General features: G+C 34.0%; 1 protein-coding gene across 3 annotated transcripts in view; it reads left to right on the plus strand.

Moving 5' to 3' along the window:
* The window catches only part of SUPT3H (SPT3 homolog, SAGA and STAGA complex component), a 478840-nt gene that overhangs the window by 325943 nt on the left and 137721 nt on the right, over positions 1 to 15176 (plus strand). For all 3 annotated transcript variants that reach the window (XM_037016080.2, XM_037015978.2, XM_037016049.2), the window contains one exon: positions 12228 to 12314. In XM_037016080.2, the coding sequence (XP_036871975.1) occupies positions 12228 to 12314 (87 nt within the window). The remainder of the gene's footprint in view (positions 1 to 12227; positions 12315 to 15176) is intronic.

Here is a 15176-nt window from a genome sequence, read left to right on the forward strand (position 1 = left end):
GTCTACTTTTCACCCTTCCTCCTCGTCCATATCCTGGGAGGCTCATCTCTAGATCGCTTTTGCCTTGTGACTTCTCGTTGAATTTGGCTAGTGGGAGGCATGAGCAAGAAAGCTGAGAGTGGGATGAGTATAAGGCCAAGGCTGGTTGTGTCCCTGTCAGGTTGACTCCTCCAGCTTCCAGGTTCAGGTGACAGCCGCCTTCCCCTTAACCCTCTAAGCCTAGGTTTAATCATGGTTTCCTCCCTGTTGTTGTTAGACCCAGGAAGGTCCCACACTATCTCCTCTGGTTTCACCATCCCCCACATCCTTATAGTTTATGTTTAAACCCTTCTACAATTACCCAGTTTAATGGTCCTTTTTCCTTCTAAGGCCCTGAGGGATAAACATATATTCAAATAAATACCAATGATCCCATACAGGTCATCCCCAAAGATGCCCCAGATTCACATACATTATCTAAGATTCAGCCAGATAAATTCTAAAAATCAAGGTTTTTCTCCAAATCCTGATTAGAGACTAGAATGCATAATTTGATTTGCCTTAAGGCTGGTAATTCATCATGGCTAATATCTAACTGAACTGACTCCAAATGAGAAGGGATAGTTTCTTTAGATGTTTTAAATAATCTGTAGCAATGTCTGTAAAACACTCTTCAGATTAATACCTGATGTCGTCTGTGGCTTCCTTTGGCACATTTGCAAAGGTTTTAGCTTAATGCACTCTTCAACATAGTATATAAATGATGGTACTTATCTCCTAATTCTTTGATTTTCAGCATCAACTTATTTAAAATAAAATTTTTATAGTATAACATCTGCTGTCATTTACTGCACATCTTAGCTGAAAACAATAAACAATCTGTAAACTTAAGCTTAGAGCCCATTTTTAATTCTTGTTTGCTTGCTTCACTTTGCTGCTCATTAGCACAATTCTCAGTTACACACCCAGTGATTGGCCTACACTAGGTGCTCAATAAATATACATTGAACAAACCAGGGACCAGTACTCAGTTAAAAATAATAGAATTTTTAGCCTCCATGCTTACTTATTTTAGCCTCATCTACAGGACTGTAGTTGGAAGATTTGCCCTTCCATGACTTCCCTTTCAGAAATAATATCACTCCTCTGAGAATCCACAGAAGGAAATAAAAGACTAGTATTTGTTACAGATGTTAGTTTTAGGCATTTAGGACAGTTTCGCGCATTATGTTTTCTGGGGTTTTTTTGTTTTCTCATTTGTTCTTTTTAACATCCCTGCAAGGTAACAGTTCCTATCCCTGTATTTGTTTGAGTTGGTTAGTTAGTGCAGTCTCAGTTATGTTTAGTTATTGGCCACATTCACACAAAACCCATACTAGGATCCAACAGTCCTCAGCCTTCCTACTGGTGCTCCTGTGCCTATTCCCATGCACCAGTCATACAGCTTCTTTTCGTACATGACTTTTGCCAAACTGCTTAGCTATCATTTCAGTTCATTGTAACACACATTAGTGGAAAATCTGCATGCTGGAAGGGATCTATACAAAATAGGGTGATAAGTGGTGAGCTGTACAAGGTCCCCAGGAAGCACAGTGGAAAGGGGGTGATTAGCTTGAGTTAGAGGAGACTTCAGACAAGCTGTGGCACCTGACTTGCATTTTTGGAAGGATTTAGGATTCTGTCTTCTCTGTGCTGTCTGCTTCTTCAGAATGTGACTCGTGTGAGTGGTGGTGTTGGATGGTTGTGCCATTTTTTCCTCATGTGAATCAGTCTTTTAAGAATATCCTAGTTTTGATTTCAGTAACATCTAAAACATTTTCTCTACCTAACAAATTATCAGTAGACTCTTTTTTTCCTTTTCTTATATACATTGCTACTTCATCTTACCCCAAACCTTCTAATTGGGGTGGGAGTCATCCCTAAACAATACCTTATGCTTTTACAGTACTTTTCAGTTCTCCAAATCCCTGCAACACATTATTTCATTTAATCTTAACAATGACCTGTGAGTGCAACAAGATCTGTACTATATGACTTTCTTGAGCCCTTTGAAGTAACCTTTTTAATTCTTGAGTGGAATATGGAGCTGACATCTGAGCCAAGGAAACCTGACTTTTCATTTAGTTTTACATATACTACATCTCATTTGATAAACACTGTATAAAACACTGTTTGGTTTTCCTATGCAAGCAATCATTGGATATAAAATTTGAATAAGGACTACTTTCTCTGACAGACTGAGGGGGAAGCATATACAAATTATCTCTATTCACCATATGATAAAAGCAAAGGTCAGACTGGAAGTGGGTAGAGTACAGTTTCTATGCATTAGTAATTGCATTGCTTTAATCCCATTTTGCAACTGTCTTTGGCTTTCAAATGTGTTTAGAACTATTGGGTAGGATAATAGATATATCACTTGCTGATTTGTGTACCATGGTAAACATTATGGGCAAGTAAGTCATTAATGCTCAATAATAGTCCAGCTTCACACTTTCTTCCACACTTACAGTTACTGGGATTGATGGCCGCTCCACGGGTACAAAGAAGTGAATTATTCTTTGAAAATTAACCCCCATTTATACCTCACCAAGTGGTACTGTTTCTTCTTGTGATTCTTTTTTTTTATTCTCTCATTAATACAAGCACTTAATTATGGAGCCAAGAATAAACTGTCCTGGGGTTAATCAGAATCAGAAAGTAAAGCCAAAAGGATCTTGGGAGCTCATTTGCTGTCCATCTCTTTTTAGTCCCCACTTGGAGAACCTGAGGACCAGAAAGATCAGTTACTCTGTTCAAAACTCTAGCTTCAAACTGTGTGCACACTAAGGCATGCATTATATTTCATGTTGAGGTGAAATCAAGTTGGCATGAGAAATTGTAATAGAAGCTATTGGTTCTCAATCTAAAAAAGCCTATATAGTTTTTCCCTTTAACTCTATATGAGAGTTACTTTCTTAAAATTTGTAAGAAAGTGATTCTGATGATATACACATGTGTATAGGTGTGTGTATGTACATACAAATATATGTATTGTATATATAGAGTGCCACAAAGTATTTATATCCTCTATTTATGGTAAAACAAGTCATTAATGCTAAGTAATAGTCCAATAATAGCCTTTAATCTTTGTGAATACTGGATTATAAACTTTTTCATGGTGACTCTGAAATTTAATTTCTTACTTCTAAATGTAGACACTGTATGCTGCATGGCATTATCTCACTTAAACATCAAACCATAAGCATCTTTAAAAATTTCATGAGAGGAAAAAAGCCAAGATGGTTTTGGAAATTTTTTTAAAGTAACGATTTTTAAAAGCTTCTTCATAAAACTACATATGAAATCAATTTTTATAATGCTATAAGGAGAGATAATCTACTGTGTTAGTTAAACCATTAAGTGGGGGTAATAATCTAAATGCTCTTCAGAATGCACAGTGCTGACAGAAGAAACCACACCTTAACTGCATCTCACAGCAGACGCTCACCGTGCTTCTGCATGGATCAGGTTCTTAGACCCAGCATCGGAAGCTACAGTTCTAAAAATCCTGAAGTTGGCACTTCCTCCATATATTTTCTCAACAAAAAGGCAAGATTATAAAATTGCTTTTGCCAAAACAAGGGTGATTGTAGTAGAGATAAGATTAGAAATCAGTTTTCCTCATTCCTCATGATTATTCTTTAGCATTACTTTATTCTTTTCATTTAGTAATTTTTCCAATCATTCATTGGTCTGTGTGTGTGGTCTGGTGTAATTTAGTGCCTTCAGTACTCAGATCTAACCATGAAAATTTACTACAAGACCTGTGTTTATTCCTAAACATTCTAGAATGAAATGGAATCAGGTTATGTGAAAAACTAGGCAGAGTTCCAAAAAAGAATAATTAACTCAGTCTTTTACCTGTTAAATTTTGTCCTTTGGAGAAATAAGTAATGGTTTCAGCTCTTTCAGTGAATGCCTTTTTAGAAGTGTGAACAGAAAGGAATATGGAGGGAGGCACAGAGATGCCAAGAAATAAGCACAGAAAAGGAGGACTTATTAAATGTAAACAAGGCAAACACATATTTTGTAGGCCACCAAAAATTTTATGCTTCTAAAACTTTGAGAAATGCAAATGAAATGCATCCTGGTGCTTTTAAACTATCATTTTTCAGTTATCGAGCAACAAAAGATACCTTGTAAAGTTAAACTAATTGAAGATCTGCCAGCATCTTTCTATAATTTTGATTATATTTTGATTAAAATAGTTAAATTTTAAACAGTATTAACTAGAGTTAATAGTACAGTTTTTATAATATAGTATAGTAGTATCTAAGGTATACATTTTAGTTTTTAAGCTATAATATAGTCTATTACTTTAATTTCAACTTCAAAAAATTTCCAAAATATCCTTCTGGTTACTCTCAAAACTTGATGTGTTTAGACTTAAGAATTGCTTATGAATAACTTAAATGCAAATAGTTTAAAAGAAAATTTCCGAATGGTTGTTCTCCTAATTTCACATTTAAATAAGAGTAACCAAAGAATTAGTTTCCTGTCAAGGTTACTGTTCTTATACAATAAATCGAATCACTCCTTATTGGACATTTTTTAAGCTTTGCAGGCTTATATTGATTGTGGCTTGGTAATTCTTTAAAATATATATTCTAGAATGAAATAGAATCAGGTTATCATTCATATAATTCATATATATATATGAATTCTTTGAGACATGAGATACGATAATTATAGCCTAATCACATTTTTTAAAACTAGACTTAACTGTCTTTGACTTGCTGCTCTAAAAAGAAGAATAAAAATGAAACTCTAAAAAGTCAGGCACATCTTTTATCAATTTATATACTCGTTTGTGTTTCAAATGTTGAAAACAGTAGAAGACCTGTCACCAACAAAAATAAGGAGATCATATGATAGAAAAATACTAAGCCACATATCTTACATTTGTAGTATTCTGAATGTTAACTGTATCTAGTTACAAATCCATTTCCTTTCAAACACTTAGTCCTGAATCCTTAAGCTGTGTCTACATGAGGCAGTTCTGGCTTGGATTTTTTGATCCAAACCTTTTTTTCGTCAACCAGTTGTTTGCCAGCAATGAAAATGTTTTGAAAGGCAAATAAATGTTTTTGTGGGTAGGCTTTTCTATGCAATGTAAGGCTAGATTTAGTGATCATACCTTCCTGTATTCTGAATAAGAAATTAATCTTAGAAAGATGAATGGCTTGATGTTAAGCATTATTATTCAGTGCCAGCTCTGTGTATCTGGACATCTTTCATAGGTTTGAGTGAGGGTTAAATGAGATAATATACAGAAGGCATGAAACATAGGGTAGTACATTGAGTAAATGTTAGCATAAAAAAGGAATATCAGCTGCTGTTTAAACATGCATGATAACGTGTTTATCTCCAAACCCTCTCAAAACCCCACTAAATGACAGCAAAGTAATTGTAAAAGGCATAAACCTACAAAAACAAAGAAAATAGGAGAAGATTAAATAGCACATGAGAGATGTCAAAAAATTATGGAAGCATAAAAGTGGATAAAAATACTAAATATTTAATAGATCTAAGAAAAATGAAACCTTGAGACCTGGAAAAGGTCAAGACTGAAGTTACTTCCGAAGTGTAAATCTCAGGTGGATGGAAAAGAGGAGCATTAGCAGAAAGTAAAGGATCAGTTTTATCCCAGGACCCTATCAAAACCATATTGGCAGTCAACCCTCTTTTTTGCCATTCTGTCAAGATGTTATAAGTTTACTCTCTGGAGAAGTTGAATAAAAAGAACTCTGGTATTAGATATCCAGGCACAAAGACCGCCCACATTCAGTTAGTAGGCATTCTAGAAAGAACCCAGAAAACAGAGGGAAAGTAGTTTTCAGAGTAATGCAAGAAAATTTCCCAGACATGAGGGACAAGAATATATAAGTTACAGTGTCCCTGTGAATCCCAGGTAAATATATGAAGAAAGACCCTCACCAAGATGCAGCACCATGAAGTGCATGAGTTTTCAGGCATAAAGAAAAGCAAGAGTAAAAGTTTCTTAAAGGGCAAAATAAGTCACATAAAGACTTACCAAAAAACAGCTAACTTCTCAATAGCATTTTAAGCTGGAAGATGCTGGAGTAATGCCTTTAATAGTCTGAATAAAATTAGTTTTAATCTCAAATTCTATACTCATCAAGTTTACCATTTGAATATGAGGGTGGCATAAATTAATTTTCATACATACAGGATCTTAAAAATTTTATTTGTCATCCACCCATCCTCAGGAAACTGTCAGAGGTATTTTTGAGGTACAGCCCACCCCCTGGGAAAGGGAGATAGATATTGCAGTTTGAATTAAGTCTAGTTAACTGCCTATTTAAAATAATATGTATCAGTATTCTTCAGAGGAACATAGCAGAATGCAGAGTCCTTATAGTATATCATTCACAATATCTCAGATAAAATCCCAAATTCCTTAAAATATAAAGTTACAGAGAAACATGACCAATACTCAAGAGTAAAGACAAAATGGAGACTGACACCAGGATGGCCCAGATGTTGACATTAGCAGAGGTTCTTAAAGCAGCTATTGTAACTATACTCAAGAACAAAAACAGACTTCAGAGAATGTATGCACTAAAATAAAGTAAACTTAGAAAGAACAAAAAATGGAATCAAGAAAACAAGAATCCAAAATATAATTGTTTAAGAGAGTCTGGAGGTTTCCATGTTTCTGAGGGAAAATAAAAATGGAAAACAATGAGATTGAAGGAAATCCTATGTTTCAGATCTTTCAGAGGTCCGATGAAAAAGTGTTAGGTTTACAAAAAACTAAGCCAAAAATATAAACCAAGGAAATTATTAACTAGAAGAAAAAAGAATTTTGTGAGGAGAAATTTGATAATAGTAGCCAAACTGTTACAGTGTTGATACAATCACGATAATATAAACACTGGTATTGATTTAACAATTACATTTTATGAATAAGCTCAGAAAGGGAGGAAGGATGGTTATAAGGCATCTGAAAACACTAAATCTCCATCTATAGTTAAGAAGTCAGTGGATAGTACTTAAAGCTGAAGAACAAAGAAAACAGACATTCTAAGCCTATTTCAAATATGGAGATAAATAACAAGAACAAGCTAAAAATGTTTAGTTGGCTCTGAAAGCAAATTTACATATTGGAAAAGTATGGCCAGGTTTTCCTGTTTGTCATTATAAAACTAAGATATTATTTGACTTTAAATGTCACATAAATTTTAAGTTAGAAAAATTTTTTTAATTTGAATTAAATATTTGCAACACACATATCACAGTGCCTGGTTCAAATTAAGTACTTAATACATGGTAGCTATTCTTACCACTAAAATTATTGACTCTCTTCCTAGTCATTAAAATAATTGACTACCCATTTCAAATGGGGGAAAAACATGTAAGCCTACAAACCTTGTATTTTTTTTATATATACTTAGTTGTAGGGCTAGAACTGGAGTCCATATTTCCTAACTCCTACTTCCTTCAGTCATAACATGGAACATTTAGCGAAGATCTTTGAGGTTATCTGTGGCTGACAAGTATAGCTGTAAGCAGAAATGTCTTTTTGTAGTCTTACCTAGAACCTTCCCTGGTAAATATTGCATAATAGACAAATGGATAGCAAGACAGACATATATAAATCTTAGGCCAGGTGACAACTTAGCCTAAGAGTTTGCCTCTAAATGACATAGCTTTCAACACTTCCTGCCTTTTACTATTTATTTAGTTACTATTTATCCTCCAAAAAGAAAGATCCAAGTACTTAGCCAGAACCCAAAGGAAAGAGATGCAACAGAAGTGTGGTTAAAATGATGTTACATTCAGGATTTTAATGATTATAAATGCATCAAATTAATTTTGCTGTACTTCTAAAACCTTTTGGAACTTTAGAGAACTCTTTCTGCCGAATTTATGTGGGCCTTAGCCAAATGCAGGAGTTATTAACTTCATCTAGCCCAATTCATTTATGTAATATGGGAAAACTGCAAATGATCAGGGGAAATGAAATGGCTTGCCGATTGCCAGCATTTAACGAACATTTATAAACTGCCTGTTGGGAAATAGCTGTCCTGGACCTAAAGATATTATTCAAAAGGCAGTTGGGAAGTAGGAATGTTACCTAACTGGTTGAAAAAAATAAAGAACATTTATTGTGCTTATAAGATACTATAAACTGAGTATGTCAAGTTCCATGCTTAAGTTAGATTATAAACACTATTGAATGAAGGTAATTGCAGATCTTTTTTCTTTGAGAAAATTATTTTGAAACCTATTGTTTAAAGAAGAAATTGCTGCATCTCACGAAGAATCAAGAATTTCTTGTATTTGAGTATAATACTGTATTAGTCATGGTTCTCCAGAAAACCAGAACCAGTAGGATGTGCGTGTGTGTGTGTGTGTGTGTGTGTGTACACATACATAGATGAATTTATTGTGAGGAACTGGATCACACAATTATGGAGGACAAGAAGTCCCAAGTTCTGTAGTTGGCAAGCTAAAAACCCAGGAGAGGGAAAGGGTATCTCCAGTCCAAGGTAAAGGCCTGAGAACTGGGAGATGTTTCAGTCCAAGTCAGAAGACTGGAAAAGACCAGTGTCCCACTTCAAGACAGTCAGGCAGAAGGAGTTCCCTTTAATTTAGCCTTTTTCTTATATTTAGTTCTTCAACTGATTGATTGATGGAGGCCCATTCATTTTTGGGAGGGCAATCTGCTTTACTCAGTCTACCATTTCAAATGTTAATCTCATCCAGAAATACCCTCATCATCACACCCAGAATAATGTTTGGCCAAATGTCTGACTCAATCAAGTTGACACATAAAATTAACCATCATAAATATATAAAATTAATAAAGATAGAACTAAAATTATGGGATCTTAAATGTAGAATAATATGAAAGAAAAATATGAGAATGGAGATATAGAGAAAATCTATGAATCAGTCTGGCTTTAAAGACTACTTTGATGTTAGATAATAGTGGATTATCATAGATCCCGGAAATAAGAATTATGATTATCATATTTGAGGACAATCAATTTAGCACTGACTCCTAGGATACATCACAATTTGGGGACATTGAAGTTTAGAAGCCAATAAACAAAAATTCTCAAAGGCCTAGATTAGGATGAATACTGTGAAAGTAGAGAACAAATTCAAGACCCTGAGCAAATTAAAACAAACAACAAAATCAACAGAAATTGGTGAAAATATAATAGTGAAAAATAATTGAGTTTGAATGTTAGTGTCATGGATAGCACTGAGAAATTGAAAAGAGACTTGTGGGCTCAATATAAAGCATTTAACATAACTTGTAAAGTTTAACATGTACCTTTTAGTGCTCAACCTCCAAGTAAAGTATCAGAAAATATTTAGAAAGGAAACATAATGAGTGTTTTTTGTTAGGGGAAATTTTTGTCTTTTAAACAGCTGTTCCAAGAGTATTATTTTTAGTTTACTTTGAAGAATAGAAATAGTGTCAGAAAAAATGCCTGAATGAGTTGCTACTGTGATAGAATAATGCCTTTTGGGAAAATATTTTACCAAGCTGCAAATAAATCTCCATTAGGTTACTATTACCATACCTTTATCCGTATAGTTAAGAAAATTAACTTTGCATACTCGTTCAATTAGTGAGTAGTCTTAAGTATTCCTCTGTTCTGTCATTTCTTGCATATTTTATAATGCAATTAAATGTGTACTACTTTCATTGTAACAAAGAATTGTAAAATATACCATTTTATGCTATTTTAGTTACTGCCAGAAATATTTGACTTGCTACAGTGAATAATGAAGTACAACTTGCATTTATTTTCAAGAATTAAGAAACTGAGGAATATCTTAGAATACAGAGTCACCTTTTCTTTTTTTTAACACTGAAGGTATTAAGAATATTTTGTGATTTGGTTTCCTGGTTCTAGTATTGTTTCCATATTAAATGCACCAATCCTGAGCTCAGCATCCCGTGGAACTGGACTGTGTGTGACACTGCTAATCTGTTTTAAGTTGTGTTGTTGGGTGTTTCTTGACTCTTTCTGGTAGCCATAGACAAAAATGTGTAGAAGTAAGCAAATGGGTGATAACATACTTTATTGTGATCACTCTAATTAGCTATTAAGATTGCTTTCCTCACTCTGCAGAGAAGAGGAGGTCAAAGTTTGGGAGAGGCAGTTCAGGATCACGGGACATATCAGGGCCAGATAAGCTTGGGGAGGTAGGTAACACAGTGATAACTTTAGTACTGAGGATTCACTGCATTGGAGTCCAAGACGTACAGACGTACTAGGGCTACTAAGGATGCTACGTTAGGTGAAGGAAATCAGTAAATTGGATAGATGAAAATTAAAGATAAAGTCTTCCTGCTAATTATGACAACATAGCTATGACATAAATTCCAGTCCCTACAGTAGTTGTGTACTGGTTATGGAAAGGTGTTTTAAAATGTCTAATTTTTCTATCTTTATTTTGCATTTTCTTTTTTTTTCCCCTAATTAATGTGATTGTAAATGGACGTTTTGGAGAAAGGTATGAATCCAGATTATTTATATGTAGTATGGATAAACAGTTGATAATTGGGAGAACTAGGGATATATACTTATCCTGATCCTGCAATGAACAAAATTACTTAATATTGTGTAGCGTGTTTTCAAATCTTCACCATCCTTCACTTAAGAAAATACAGTTACCTGATAGGGCTCCTCCTGTTTCTCTCTATGACTTCCAGACATTTAAATGAATACTGAGCCCATATTCTTCTCCACACTAATTGTGTGTATTTTATACTGTGATGGAATGTATAGAAATCTCTTTATTTGAAAAATCATGTGTACACATATTTCTCTGACATTTTCCAGTTTTTAGAAAAATATATTCAAGTTTTTCCTGCTGAAAACTTTTAGTTTCTTTCTGAGTGGATACATCATCTTTTTAAAAAGCTTTCCCCCAAGATTTCTTTTTAAATGGTTCACAGTTAAATTTAAATTTCTATATTTAGGTAGAATTATGTTTATATACCAACCACCAGTATCCAGGAAATTCAGTGGTAAGGCTGACACATAGGGAGTTTATAGTCTATTTTGTAGTCTGTGTATTTAGACAAGGTTTGAAGCTTACTTAGCAAAATTGCCTAAGTATTCAAACAGAATTTCTTTAGTACAAATGCACTATTTGATTTCTTGTAATTGTTAAGATAACAATATGCACTTTTTAAAGATTAGTTCTCAGGAATATATGTTAGATTTATTCCTTTCCAAGAAGGATGCATTCAGGAATAGCTTTTATATCTAAATATTTTTATAATATTGGATAGAGTTGGTTTGGTACAATCACCATGATTTGATCAAATTTGGAAGAAGTTACAGACACATTTTTATAGTGTTTTCTCCAGCATCTTTATTTTGTTCAGCTGGATGTATTTTAGGTTTCTTCCAACTAATCGAAATAAGAACCTGATTTTGTCTGTGCCAAAAAACAGAGCTATCATTTTTCACGTTCTTTTATTTCCCAGGTCATTTTCAAGTAAGATTGTATTTCTAGAACTTCTGAATTCCAGAAAATTCTCTACTTTGTAGATATAAGGGCCCAGAAGAACATTTCAGGGGAAGTCTAACTTTTCATGCAGTATGTTTTGTGTTGTACATTCCAGATACAGTTAACTTTTTGTGTGCATGTGATTAGTGTGGAAAGAAATTAATGCAGTCTAGTATTATGATTTATGGACTGAATCCTTTGCCCACTGAAGACTTGCCAAAACTAAAACTATTTTTTTTCCTTTGGATATTAGAAACAGCTACTGTTTTTGTTGATCTTTTAAAGTTCTGAATGGGCCTATTTCAAATCATACCAGCATGGGAGCTCAGATAAATAATATACTTATTCAACTAGTGATACTGAGTGAAACCATTCCTAACTTGGATCTGAGGATAAAATATCATAAAATTATTTTCAGGTGTATTAATGCATTTCTGGAAGCTGCATATGATTTTTCTTTTGCCTGAACAAAATCAAGAATTTCTATTTATTGTATCAGTTACAGGTGGGCTTATAAATTAATTGTAATTTTTTATACCTTAAGACATAAGACGTTTTAATTTTTAAAGCAGCACTGTGATTGCTGTATTATTTCCCAAAGTTTTTAACTCTTAGTATTATTTATCTCTCATGAGCCGTGACTATAGTATATTTCATTTACATTATTAATAAAGATTGCTGATTTCCTTTGTTGTTAGTTACAGCAAGCTGCTGAAGTTTCTCAGCTTCGGGGAGCAAGGGCAATCTCTGCTGAAGATCTTCTGTTTTTGATGCGCAAAGATAAGGTAATTCAGACAATTTCAATTACTAAAACATATTTGGTGCTTAATTACACTTATATAAGGAAAATATCCTTTTATATAGCTTTCCAGTTAGAATCATAACTATTGATTAAGCTGATGTTTTAATCTTCATGGTTTGCACAACTAAGTGGTTTACTACAATAGAATTGAATTTTTTTTTAACATGGACAAGGGCACTTATGTAAAGCCATGCTGACAATGAATTTCTCTTATCTTGCATATCTATTTAGACATTTTTATTGCTACATAATTTCTCTAAGTATTGATTGTGGACTTTGTTCTGATAAGTGGGATATTAACTGGGTGTCGTATTCTTCTAATTTTTGTATAGAATTACAGATTTTCATATAGTAATTTTTTTAACGTGAAATACAAAGTTTATTCTGTGACACTGGTTTATAGGAAAAACAAGTCAATTATTCCAGGAGCATAAATATATAGCCTAACATCTAGCTTTCTTTATAGTCAAATATCTACCTTTTTTACTGTTTGAACTCTGTCACTAAAATACTTAAGTTGGTACTTCATTGTCTAATTTTTGTTATAAATATCTCCTAAGAGTGGCTAGTTGAAAGTATTTTATAATATTTTACATGTTCTCAATAAAAATTTCATCTTCAAGTCACATGTACACACCTAACTGACACAGGATGTTAGCGCAGATGCCATCCAGGTGAGCAGGAGTGTTTAGTTCCTCACCATCCATCTTTCATTTCTCCATTTTTTTTCCCCCTGGCCTTTTAATTTACCCATTTCTCCTCCATCATTTATATGCCTGTGGCTCTGTTTTTTATCAGAAGGCGTCCATCTGACCTTTTGGGTGACCTTGTTAGCATCCTTTATAATACCCATATCCTTATGCAGTGAGATTCAGAGACCTACAAAGTGCACCTTAACCAGTATGCCATTAAATTTTGTAAAATTTTAGCTCATTAACTCTTAAATTAAAGAACGAGGAAAAGGTCTTTACTATCAAGAAGCTATAATCTGGTCCAGGATGTCTGTATGATTTAGTTGAAGAAGCATTTTAAGACTCATAGAATTTTAAGGCTGTGTGATTACATGGAGAGTCTGTAGGATTTGTTCAAGTGGAGATTTCTGCCTAGGGTGAGACTCATGTAGTTTTACATAGCATGAACCAAATGAAAAGGAACTAACCAGGGTGCTGGTTCAGTAATCAAAGAAAAATATGATTAGTATGATGGCTCTGGAGGTGGACAGGAAGGAAAAATTTAGAGAGGTAATGAAGAGTAAGAATATGCAGGATTTGATGACTTCATTATACAGTACTTGGAGGGCTAAGGACACAGGGCACTATACAGCAATGGTGCTGTGAGGAAGGAGTCTGAAGGTGCTATTGGCAGAAGGGAGAATCTTGAGTCAAGATTCTCTGTGAAGGCAGCTGAAGAACAATAGAGTTAGCATTAGTACTTTACAGAATATGTCCAATCAATTTTTCTTTTTCACTGACAGAGGTAAAGTGGACAAGAAACAGTCTGCACTGACAGTTTTTTCTTCCTTTTGGGAAAGTCAGTTTAATTATCATGTTGAAACTTCAGAAACATACATTAATTGATAATGCCCTTCTACTGTCCAGAATGTTTCTTTTTTTTTCTTTCAATATCATTAATGTACAGTTACTTGAACATTATGGTTACTAGACTCCCCCTATTATCAAATCACCCCCACATACCCCATTACAGTCACTGTCCATCAGCATAGTAAGATGCTATAGAATCATTACTTGTCTTCTCTGTATATACTGCCTTTCCCGTGTCCCCCCGCACCACTACATTATGTGTGCTAATCGTGATGCCCCTTTTTCCCCCTTATCTCTCCCTCCCACCCATCGTCCCCCATCCCTTTCCCTTTGGTAACTGTTAGTCCTTTCTTGGGTTCTGTGAGTCTGCTACTGTTTTGTTCCTTCAGTTTTCCTTTGCTCTTATACTCCACATATGAATGAAATCATTTGATGCTTGTCTTTCTCCACCTGCCTTATTTCACTGAGCATAATACCCTCTAGCTCCATCCATGTTGTTACAAATGGTAGGATTTGTTTTCTTCTTATGGCTGAGTAATATTCCATTGTGTATATGTACCACATCTTCTTTATCCATTCATCTACTGATGAACACTTAGGTTGCTTCCATTTCTCCAAAAGGTTTCTTAACCAAACCTTTTTAGCAACTGAGAACACAGCCATAATATGACAGTGTTCTCATCTTTCTCCTCAAAATAATTTATTTATATGCTAACATTTCAAGTTAAAGTTAACAGGTATAATTTACACAGGTGTCATATATGAGGTAATATAAGACAAAATCTAGTACTGAATGGAATCAGTGAAGAGAAAAGGGTAGCAAAAGACAGGTGTATATTTTTTCTCTTAATAATTCTAATTTATATTCAGGCAGTATTTATTGACTGCCTTTGTATTTCACATGTTACCCTAGGCAGCTTCACTCATTCTTTCAGATACTCCTCACCAATAGCCCTGAGGGTAGGTACTACTTCTAGCTCTGCTAAGCACTAGTTACAAGATAATTTTTAACCTCAGTTTTCCCAATATATAAAAAGGAGATGATTATATTTATATATGTCAGAGCTATTGAAAAGGTCAGATAAAATGCATGTAAAATAGCTTTGTATAATGCAGTAGGTTTCAGTTATTATTAGGAATCTTAAACCTGAAGCTCAGGAACCAATAATAAGACATTCTAAGTGTAAACACACAAATGAATTGCAAAATATTATCAGTTACTGTTAAAGTTAAGTAGTATTTTATCTTCTAATAAACCTAAAGAAAACCATCATTAAGAACCAACTATCATTCATCAGCTTTAA

The sequence above is a fragment of the Manis javanica genome, chromosome 16 (genome assembly GCF_040802235.1).
Source record: "Manis javanica isolate MJ-LG chromosome 16, MJ_LKY, whole genome shotgun sequence".
Classification (NCBI taxonomy): domain Eukaryota; kingdom Metazoa; phylum Chordata; class Mammalia; order Pholidota; family Manidae; genus Manis; species Manis javanica.